General features: G+C 42.6%; 1 protein-coding gene across 1 annotated transcript in view; it reads left to right on the top strand.

Moving 5' to 3' along the window:
• The first annotated feature begins 959 nt into the window (after positions 1 to 959).
• Positions 960 to 12151, top strand: part of LOC147891253 (peptidyl-tRNA hydrolase, mitochondrial-like) — a 55271-nt gene continuing 44079 nt past the window's right edge. Inside the window, exons 1-3 of the mRNA XM_087389573.1 lie at positions 960 to 1404; positions 1491 to 1575; positions 1659 to 1726. Of these exons, the coding sequence (XP_087245699.1) occupies positions 1201 to 1404; positions 1491 to 1575; positions 1659 to 1726 (357 nt within the window). The 5' untranslated portion in view covers positions 960 to 1200. The remainder of the gene's footprint in view (positions 1405 to 1490; positions 1576 to 1658; positions 1727 to 12151) is intronic.

The raw sequence follows: 12151 nt of genomic DNA, 5'->3' as shown, positions 1-12151 counted from the left end.
AGCATAGAGCCACCAACCCTCTTCTTAAAAATAAAACTTTTTAATCTAGCCTACCCTAAACACAATACCTTGATGCTTGTTATTCTAGGAGAAAACCCGCCAGCATCCAAATCAACATAGTCCTTAAGACCCTATGCCAGGTATAAGTCATCTCAATCTTTTTGCTCTAGGACCTACCATGATGAGACCTATCTCCAAGCAACTTGATCATGTTCCAGTCACCCCCTAGAATCTACCGAGGCCCTAACGAGATCTAACTTATCTCCCTCCAATAGGAACACCTCTCAAAGATGCTATTAGGGGCATATACACTAAGTACATTAAAGACAAAAGTACCAACTTCCACCTCAACCCCCACAAACATACCATCACTATTGCAAAACAACTCTCTTGACAAAAAGGACACCCTCCCTAAAACCACGAAGCCTCCCCTACCTCAAACATGACAATTCATAAAGACCTAGAAGCCTATTTGTCTCAAAGAGAACCAAAAGCTATCACTTTACCACAATTAAGCTCCAGTAGGCTGTTCGGTGGAGAGATAATAAAATGGTGAAGACATATTTACAACATATCAATGATAATATGCACATAATCCCAAACATGATCTAATTCTATCAAGACTCTTAATTTGGGCCATTTTGAGACAACCTTGAGATTATGAAGTTCCATCATAAAGATACTATTGGTCCATGAAATTTGCTCTCTTTTTAAAACAGCATGTTTTGTAGCATTGAAATTATGCACGTGAAAACACACACACACACACACACCCCCCTCTCTTGCTCCCCAAATTGAAACACAAGAAGCCCAAGTCAACCCTCACCCCGTCCAAAGTTTGTCCATAGGGAATTTCAAGCAATGCTTATCCATAGAGAGAGTTTAGTGCTAATAAACTATGCTACCAGTAAATCTCAAATTTCCAGTTAGCTCAAACTGGATAAAAACATGTTTGGGTGCCAAAGACAAAGAGCGTCTCCGAGCAAGAAGCTTGTGATTGAGAGATTTGATCGATTGTTTGAGCATGACCCAGTTGATAAACTGGCTTGTGATTGAGATTTGATCGATTGTTTGAGCATGACGGAGAGGAATGCTATGAACCCAGTTCACAAACAAACTGGCTTTAAGATGATAACTCAGAAGCCCATGCATCGTTTGTAATGATCTTTACCTTCGTTCTGCATTGCTGCATTTCTCAAAATGCTTCATCCCGCAACTTTTTTGCGATTTCCCAGCCTCCGGTTGCCTGCCCACAACCCTCCACCTCGCCCTGTTCAGCGACTCTCCGTCCATGCTTGTGCTGCAGACGCACCTGCATCGTCGTCCTCCCCCCCCAAGCAATATCCCTGGCTTTTGGTAGGGCTTGGCAACCCCGGGAAAAAATACGAGGGCACTCGCCATAATGTAAGTGTGCCCAGATTAGGCTCCGTAAACTTCGATTCCAAAACTTGTGTTTCCTGAACACAATTGTGGTTTGCCTTGTATTACAGGTGGGTTTTGAAATGATTGATGCAATTGCAGAAGCGGAGGGTATTAGGATGAGCACGATTCAACAGAAGGCACTTACTGGAAAAGGTAATCTATCCATTCGCTTGTGTCTATTTTGCTCTATTGATTATTTCATTCTATTTCACTCATTTTTGGAAATCTGTGCGTAGGAGAAATTGGATCTTCGCAGGTGCTACTTGCTAAGCCACAAACTTATGTCAACTTATCTGGAGAATCGGTAGGTCATTCATTAATTAAATGTATAAATGATCACTAGCGTTTGCCCTGGCTCAGTACCTCGCTATAGGGTAGTGATTTAGCCGCCGAAACTCAATTAATGTGATTTTCCACATGTTAGTTAATTTTCGAGAACATTTGTTAGCCAAACTTATTCAACCCTGGCCTTCTACATAATTCCCGCTCGTAATAAACCATGAGGTAGTGCCCATAAGCATTCATTCTCTAATGTCTAAAAGTTGGGGGATCTTCACGTACAGGCCGTTTGTGAAAAAATTTTCCAGGTACATTTGTATTTTCTTTAGAGAATCGGTAAGTTTCATATATTTGCATTTCTCATAAGCTTGCTTTGAGGGATATGTTTTCAGAAGTTTCCAATGGGTAACTAAGCGGGCAGTATTCTATTGGTTTTTGTTTCATCCATGCATAATCTGTAATGTGTAGTCCCAACTTAACCCAACGACTGAAGATACCACGCATTTGCTAGAGTGTCCATTGCCTTTTAAGCAGGGTGCTTTGCCACTTGAGCATTACAATGCAGACTTAGGGCATGTTTTATTTTCTGCAGGGCTTTTGAACCAATAGAAATCGGTATATGTTGCAGTCTCAAAGTATCACATATGCAGTTGAATAAGATCCAAGATAAGCACTTTACAACCGTGAAATGTAATTAATTTTTAAAGATGATTGAGACAAGTTAAGTCAAAGTTACAATGTTTAAGAGGCAAAGATTGAGATGAGATGTTGAGAGTGATAGAGATAGCGATACAGTGCATGGCTGGAGAGGAAGTAGTGAAACTTAATGTAGATTAGGATATAAGAAGTTGGCTAGAAGAGTGGGGGGAGGGAACTTATATAGTCCCTTCCAAATGACCCCACTCGTGACACCTCTAACCTCCTCATTTACCCCTAGGGCTATCACTAAAACCTGTTTTACCTCCCTTCTTATAGCCATCCCTTCCTGAGGAAATTTGCCCTCAAAATGTCAACTGTGGCGGTCACAAAAGGAATGCCAAAACAACAATGTACTGTTGAGTAGCCTGACAAAATATTGAGAACAGCAAGTGCAATGTTGTCTGGCTGACAAGAATTGTCTTCCCATTTAATCCTGACTCCTTTTTATTTGATGAGGTATTCAATGTATATTATGTTACCGAGTACTTTGTCTCTGAGGCCCACAATGGACTCGGGGATGTAGATGATATGTGGCCTTCTTCATCCGGAGGTGGCAATTCAGGGAGACCATGCACATTCTGGCTCACGTGTGGTTGGATCCTGGAGGAGGATGGTAAGTGATAAACTACCACCCTGACCTTGCGAATGATTCTGTAAGGACCATAATACTGATGAAGTAGCTTGGTGTTTGTGTTACCCTTCAGGTAGGCATAGGGATCCTTGTGGAGATGTAGATACACATAGTCCCCTCTTTTGAGGACCAAGTACCACCTTGGCTTGGGCCTCAAGTGTGTTCTTCTGTGCAAGTTGTAGAAGTGCTTCCATCCTTTCCCACTTATCCCGAGCTTGCTGATTTTTCAAAGTCAAGTGTCCGAACTTTTCATTGAATTGCTTCGAATACTCATCCCAATAGATAAATGCTTGGTACTAGGGGCCTTGTCTCCACTCTGGCGATGATGTCATAGGCCTTCCTGGCAACCATACCTTCCCAAAGTATAGCTGGGACCATCCAAATTCCCCCCTTTTGCTGAACATGGGCATATATGAGGCCATAGCAAGAGAGAGAATTGAAAGCTTGTAACTTATGTAGACATTGCACAGAGCTGAATGAGAGTGCACATAACTGAAGTCACGAGTCTCCTTCCATCAAGCAAAGAGACTCTTCAGTTGTTGATGTAGATCACAAGAGTTGAACATTTGAGCTCTGATACCATGTCAGCATTCTAGGATAGCAATCCATGCGAGTCCCAGCAGGAGAATATGGATGTGGAGGCTATCACAACTGTCTCCAATCTCAATTCTTGTGCAAAAACACATACTCGGATCAAAACATATAGAGCATATACAGCAAATAGGAATGCGATTAAGGTCTACAATGTTTGGCAGCACATACAAAACTCAGTGAACCTAACCAGCCAAATGCTGAACCACCAAATGCTGAGGAAACCAAAGATCTGTATCTGGAATCCTCTGCCTATGCTGATTGTAGAGATTCTTCAACGGGTTGAAGAGAAAGGGCCTAAGTGGCCCTCTATATAAGCATAGGGGTAGGGCAGTCTGCCCCTCGACAAAACCTGCCAGCAGGAGGTTGTCTTGATCAGGCCGACCAGGACCTGACTTCGGATTGACAGCTGACCATGTTGTGTCAGAAACGGACCAGGTTGTGAAACCGGCCTTCAATAAATCAAAGGGCAGTAAAATACAAATAACCAGCAAGTATTATTCACAGGAAGTTCTCAACAAATTCACAATTAAGAAATTGGGAGCTAGAGTGCCCCTGCTCAAAAACAAAGACACAGATTGGCCCAAACCTTGGCACCCCTTTCGGTATTTCTTTACTTAAGTGAGTGGCCCAGAATTCCAGGCTACATAAAGGTACATTCCTTATTACAACTGGAGCATTCCACATCCCAGTGGGCATCCACATACCCTGCAAAGCCTTTACTGTTCTCTGCTCTCACTACGCCTGGCAGTAGGTCTCCATCCCTAATCCAGGAAGCATGCACACAGCCCGGAACTGTCACTAGTAACCACCCTTGGCCACACAGTTCCCCATAGCTGTCACTAGTGCCCAATTAGCCAACTATCTGCTCAAAGCAGAAAAGGAAAGCATACATAAGCTTTCTCCACTGCTCAGGACTGTGATGACCAATAGTCTCTCACCCTATTGACAGAATACATCCTGAGACATCAACTTGATTTCCGTAAGAGAACTGGCATCACAACACAGCAAACACTATGGCAGTCACACCTGTACCATCCCTCTCGGGGTTCCAAGGACACTTCCCATTCCAAGCATGGATTTCCTGACCCCTGCCTACTCAGCAATGAGTCTGTACCAAAGATGTGCCGTCTGCCTAGCAACCGCTGCCTGCATGTGACCCATCTCCTGGAGAAACCAAAAACATATTCCCACACAGAACATATTAACTGCCAAGGCCGGCAAATAGGATGCACAATAAATTCGATCCCACTTGCATTCAATGCAGTTCCCTCCGCTTAGTAGGCATCAATATCCCAAGCAATGACCTTGCGTGGTTCTGCTCTCACACCCCAATGGCAATAGGCATCATCCTACTACCCAATGTCCTGTATATATGGGGGCTTGCAGGGCAATGACTCCTTCTAACACACTTCTCTATGTATGTACACACACACATGCATGGACGCATGTGTGCTCATAGATACATGTACATCTAAAGACTTTCCTGTTTGTACAACAAAGCCATCCAGATTTGGAGGAGCTGGGTTCGATACACCAAACCCTTAAAAAAAGGGGTTCAAGGCTAGAGGCTGGAGTATCCGACTCATCCTCTCTTAGATTCTCTGTCTCCTTTTTCTCTTGCAAAGATATTACTCTCGTGATGTTTCTTTTCCTCGAGGATTTGCAAAATAGCCACCATTTTTCCAAGCTATGGATGTATATGAGGAGTAGAAGCCCGAGGATCAAGATGTGGTAGGCAATTCCTGTGCTACATTTTGTCTTGTAGGGCTCTTTGAATAGTCGAATTTCGATTCACATATTTATTTTCTTGAAGTTTCTCTAGCTCTTCAACAAAAGCTAACCTAGGAAAAGTATTATAATGGTTCCTCTGGTCATTTTTCAGATTAATTTTTGGAAAATAAATCATGCTGATGGAGAGGAGGTCTTATCGAAGAGCAACAAAGAAAGGGAGAACACCGAAATTGTGGGTGCTAACTCATCCAGATCAAGGTAAGCTCTTATTATGTATGTATGGTACAAAGGGGTATATCTTGGGCCATTGGCCTTTACCCCAACAACCTCCCACTTAAAGGCCAATGCACCTTTAAGGGAGAAGATGGGCATCCTAATGTCATCCGACACCCATCAATAATGTGCAATTCGCTCTGAGGAAAGACTCTTTGTAAGAAGATTTGCAGGGTTCTCATCTGTGTAAACCTTGACAAGCTGGATGCGCTTGTCCTTAATCACCTCTCTGATGAAGTGATACTTCACATCAATATGCTTTGTCTTCGCATGGAAGACATGATTCTGTGCCAATTGGATGGCACTCTGACTGTCACAGTGCAAAACTAGAACCTCTCCTGCAATGCTCAAGTCTCCCACTACATGAGTAAGCCATATAGCTTCCTTGCATGCCTCAGTGGTTGCAACATACTCTGCCTCAGTGGTAGACAAAGCCGTACATGGCTGCAAATGAGAGACCCATGAAACTGCACCTCTAGTGAATGAGAAAACACATCCTGTAGTAAACCTCCTGGTGTCTACATTCCCTGCAAAATCAGCATCTGCATATCCAACAGCAGATGTGTCCTCCTCCCAAAGAAAATGCACATGTTCTTTGTACCATTCAAGTATCTCATGATACCTTTCACTGCCTCCCAATGCTTCTTGCCAGGATTTGCCATATACCTGCTAACAGCTCCCACTGTAAAAGCAATATCTGGACGTGTAGCAACCATGGCATACATCAAGCTTCCTACTGCGGATGCATAAGGTATCTTTGCCATTTCAGCCCACTCCTCATCTGACTTAGGGTTGTCCGCTTGGTTGAGTTTCACATATGGAGGCAACGGAGTACTTATGGACTTCCCCCCCTCCATATTGAAACACTTAAGTACCTTGCTAATGTACTCTTTCTGTGACAAATGAAGGAGTTTCTTGTTCCTATCCCGAACAATCCTCATGCCAAGTATGTGACTGGCATCACTTAAATCCTTCATGTCAAAGGTCTCATGCAACCTTTTCTTCAAGGCATCCACATCCAAAGTAGATTTCCTAGCAATAAGCATGTCATCAACATATAAAGTCAAAATAAGAAGGCTGCCATCTGATGCCTTCTTTGTGTAGAGGCAATGATCTGTCTCACTCCGTGTGTACCCTTGGGATTACATAAATGCATCAAACTTATGGTACCACTCCCTAGGAGCCTGCTTCAGCCCATAAAGACTTTTCTGAAGCTTGCATACCATCTGTTCTTTGCCCTGCACAACAAACCCCTCTGGCTGCTACATATAGATGTTCTCATGAAGATCTCCATGTAGAAAAGCTGTTTTTACATCCATTTGGACAAGCTCCATGTCCTCTCTGGCAACCAATGCAAGCACTATACGAAGGGTAGTCATCTTCACCACTAGGGAAAAGATCTCATCAAAGTCAATACCCTTCTCTTGCTTAAAACCCTTGGCTACCAACCTTGCCTTATAACATCTTCAGCTTGTAAACCCATTTGCATGGCAATGCATGCTTTTCTTTGGGCAAATAAACCAAATCCCAAGTAGCATTCTTCATCAAAAAATCCATCTCTGACTGCATAGCCTTCTCCTACTTATGCTTGTCATTCCTAGACATAGCATCCTCAAAGCATGAAGGCTCACCACAATCTGTCAACATGACATAATCCAGAGATGGAGCATATCTCTGTGGAGGTTGTGAGACTCTAGTGGAACGTGTCAACACTTGCTCACCATGAGCATCTTGCTGTCCCAACTGATTTTCCTGCATAACCTGAGGTTGTCCACCTAGATGTGGCTCTCCCACCTCACGATCTATGGGCTGTCCATGCCCTGCATCATGTCCATCCTCTTGAAACACCACTCTGCGTATCTCAATAGTCTTTTCTGGCTTCTTGTGCATCTTGTCCTCACCTGGCCTTTGGATCCCACAATCGGTATCCCATCTCGCCTGAATCACCATATACAAGAAAAATGCACTTCCTTGACTTTGGATCAAGCTTGCTGCCTTTTTCCTTAGAGATATGAACATAAGCTTCACAGCCAAATACACGAAGATGCCCATAAGATGGTGGCTTGCCTGACCAAACCTCTTCTGGCACTTTCCCATCTAGTGCCTTGCTAGGCGATCTATTGATAAGATGTACTGCTGTTTTGATAGACTCAGCCCAAAAGCCATGAGGTAGACCGGCATTAGAAAGCATGCTTATATTCCTTTCTTGAATAGTTCTATTCATCTTCTCAGCAACCCCATTCTGAGAAGGATTCTCAGGAGTAGTCAACTCCCACTTGATGCCACGTAGCTCATAAAAATTCTTAAATGCATGAGAGGTATACTCTCCTCCATTATCAGTGCGCAAGCATTTGAGCTTCTTGCTCGACTGATTTTCAGCAAATGCTAAGAACTTTTGAAATGCATCAAAGACATCACTCTTCTTCTGAAGAGGATAGACCCACACTTTCTGTGTAGCATCATCAATGAAAGTAGCAAAGTAAGAAGCACCACCCAATGAGACAGTAGGCATAGGTCCATACACATCACTGTGAACCAACTCCAATGGTTCAAGCCTCTTCTTGCCCAAATATTTTTTATGTGAAGACGGTGTTTGCTTCTTATACATGCAATGCTCACACATGCTAAAATCTTAAAAAGTAAACATAGGAACATACTGCAAACCAGAAAGTATCTTCATTCCTGTCATGCTCATGTGTCCCAACCGACGATGCCACAAAGAGACGGATGGCTGCTCGGTCACATTGATTACATTATCTCTTATGCTTGACACATGCATTGAGTACAGCGTTCCATGCTTGGAACCTCTAGCAATCACAAGTGACCCTTTGCTAATTTTCCATGTATTGTTGCCAAAAAACACATGATAGCCATCATCATCAAGCTGTCCTGTACTTATCAAGCTCTTTTTCAGATTTGGAACATGCCTAACATTCTTGAGTACAAATGTAGAACCATTAGGAAGAGACAAGTGGATATCTCCCACTCCAATAATGTCACATGGATAATCATTTCCAAGTCTCACGGTTCCTTTCCTTCTTGCATCATAAATGGTAAACCACTCCCTATGTGGAGTGACATGGAAAGATGCTCTGGAGTCTAGTATCCAATTCTGTGACAATGCATCATCACTAGTCACAAGAAAAGCATGCTCAAACATAGAGGCATAAAGAATGTCACCCTCATCACTATTGTTACTTATGGCATTCACTTCCTCTATATTGACTGTGGATTTCTCTTCCTTCTTGGGCTGCACATTAGCTTTGCCTTTGCCTTTATCGTTCTTCCATTTGTAGCAATCCTTTTTGAAATGTTCTTTCTTCCCACAATAGAAGCATTCCAAATCCTTTTTGGCATGGGATTTTCCTCTAGATTTGCTTCTAGACTTGCTTGTATTTCTGTCGTGGTATTTCCCCCTGGAATATGACCTCCCTCTCACATTGAGAGCACTTGAACTTTTAGTTCTAGCATTGTTCTTTCTATTTACCTCCTCAGTGAGAAGGCTACTCTCAACATCACTGCTTGTCAGGCCTCCTGCACGGGCTGAATTGCTTATAGCAGTCCTAAAAGTGTCCCAACTTTCAGGGAGGGTGACTAATAAGAACATTGCCTTAACTGAGTCATCAAAGGCAATTTTCTGAGCTGAAAGTTGACTGAAAATTGTGTTAAACTCATTTAAATGGCTAGACATTGAAGTCCCTTCTTCCATGGGAAGATCTATGAGTTTCTTCAGCCAATACACTTGACAAGCGGCACTCTGCTTCTCATAAAGATCATGCAACTTTGTCCACACACCATAGGCACCACCTGCAGTATCTTTCACATTGAAATACACCGATTTTGAAAGTGTGAGCATGATCGTGGAGCATGCAAGCTCATCCAATTCCTTCCACTCTTCATCATCTTCCCAATCCTTTGGCTTTATGCCTTTGTATTTTATAGGCTTTACTTGCTTCTTCTGCACCATAATATTGTAGATTTGCTCCTTCCAATAGGAGAAGTTTGTGCCATCCAACTTCTCAATGATTAACAATGCATTCTCTGATGCTGAAGCCATCACAATGGATGAGAGAACAACCAGAATACACTGCACCAATGTACCAAACTCAAGCCCAAAAAATATCAACTGCAATGACAACAGCTGCACTGTCACTGTCACAAATACATGTTCTGCTGTAAGTCACCTCTGGGCATCCCAAAACTAGCCAATAGCTGCACCAATGTACCAAACTCAAGCCCAAAAAATATCAATTGCAATGACAACAGCCACACTGTCACTGTCACAAATACATGTTCTGTTGTAAGTGACCTCAGGGCATCCCAAAACTAGCCAATAGCTTTTGCATGGTAGCTCTGATGCAAAAAGTGTAAACAGAAGAAATGTAGCTTGTAGAAAACTCTACAACTTCTCAATTTACAGCAAGTCCAAAATCCTTACAGATTTCCTTATATCTGCTGTTGGAAACCACCACCTGCAAACTTTTACTGCTGTAATAACAGTCTGCAACAGTTTTGGCCTGTTTTGAACTGTCAATATCTTCCCAACCGTAACTCGGTTGCCTTTGCTGTAAACACCAAAGTTGTAGACAACCAATAGATCTACAAACTTCTAGTTTACTGCAAGTCAAATTTCATTATGGATTTTTTGATGTTCATTGCTGAAAATAGGCCCCTGCTCACTTTTTTCTAGCTGCCGTCATAAACTATCAAAACTACAAATCATAGGCATACTAGGCATCATAAATTTTTGTCTAAATCTCGAATTGAAACGCTTTCAAAAACAAGATTGTAGATTGTCCAAAAAACTAAAACTTCTTAGTTCAACTTAGAAGACAATTCCTCATGGATTCTCTGATATTCACTTCTGAAAACAGCCACCTGCTCACTTTTTACTACTGTCACAAGACTGCAAACTGCCAATCACTAACTTTTCCTGAAGCATTTGAGGCATAAACTTTAATAAAATAGCCCAACAATTCTGAAAATTGTTGTCCAAAAAATTCCCTTAGTGGGAAGAGTATTGCACTCACAAAAAATAATCCCTTCTTGGGATACAAGACAGCTTCAAAAAAACACTGCTCACTTATGCTCACTTTCTTAGCTAAACAAAGGCTCAAAATGCATCAATTGTAAGCAATCACTTTCAGCTAACCTTTGGCTTGATATGCATTAACTTGAAGGCATAAACCCAACTGAAATCTGAATGTACAAGCCACCTTTGATCAATTGGAGTCCGCCACAAGCAAAATATGTTTTTGCTTTCGGGCCCCAAAAAAGCAACTTCCAGTGGTTGGAATTGCAGAGTAGCAGGTCGTTTTTGACCGTTGATGGATAATATGCCTTCTTCCTTGCTCAAACAAGGCAATAGATTGGTGGAAGAGTCGAGGCAACCTGATATAGAGGGATGAAACAGTAAAAACGAGCTAGTATATGTCAAAATACAGCTCCCAGGGGCAGCCCACGGGTAGTAGGAGACTCCACGCAACAAGTTCGGGCTCTTGGCACAGCAACACCGCGCAATGCTACAGTCTCCTTGTTGGCTTCGCTCAATCAAGCTTTGATACCAGTTGATGGAGAGGAGGTCTTATCGGAGAGCAACAAAGAAAGGGAGAACACCGAAATTGTGGGTGCTAACTCACGCAGATCAAGGTAAGCTCTTATTATGTATGTATGGTACAAAGGGGTATATCTTGGGCCATTGGCCTTTACCCCAATACACGCTTATGGCAAATATTGTACTCGATTGAAATTCAACATATATGATTCTCCTTTTTTTGGAGGGGGGAGTAATGAGGCATTGCAATCCAGTGGTTGTTTGCCGAGAGGAACTAGAACAACCAAGGGCTGAGTGCTGGCCTTGCTTTCTACGGGGTTGATGCTGTAACAGCTAGGTAGGGCTGATATTGTTGGGTGATTTCCACTCTGAGAGCTGGAGGCAGGTTGTCAGAAGGGTTTTGCCTGGGGATTGGATGCCTTTATGGTTATGATTGGCTGAGTTTGCTGGAAGCAGAGGTTATGCTGTGATCTGTATGCCTACAGGGCTTGTTGTAATTTGTTTTCATTGAAATAAATAATAAAGAAATACCGCAAGGGGAACTAGCTGATTTGGGACCAACTAGTGGACTGTGTCTTTGAGCAAGAGCATTCTAGCTCCCTTGTGTTTTGTTTTTGCTATGGGTGTTTTGCCAGTGGGATAATACTTGCTAAGTTGTGATTTTACCACTCTTATTTTATCATAGGCCGGTTTCATGGTTCCATTGCCGTGATATCACCAACTTTTCTAAGAGGTGAGCCCGTAGCCTTGTTAGGGAAGCAAGTATTACTGGCTGAGTCATAAATTACAGCAAGGTAACTCACAGGAATCATGGTACACAGTGATACTCAAGTGAGTAACGATTGGGAGGAGGATGACCTAGAATAGGGTGATGAAGTCTCCTGTGACGATCAATCCATTCATGAAGGAACTACTATAGGTGATCAACATGCGGTCGAGCAACCAGAAGTGAATCAACCCGGCTCCTG

This window comes from Dipteris shenzhenensis, chromosome 18, assembly GCF_047967505.1.
Source record: "Dipteris shenzhenensis isolate YYH24624 ecotype China chromosome 18, Dip_SZ_1.0, whole genome shotgun sequence".
Lineage (NCBI taxonomy): Eukaryota > Viridiplantae > Streptophyta > Polypodiopsida > Gleicheniales > Dipteridaceae > Dipteris > Dipteris shenzhenensis.
The sequence above is the reverse complement of the archived record's forward strand: the minus strand, read 5'-3'. Positions and strand labels throughout refer to the sequence as shown.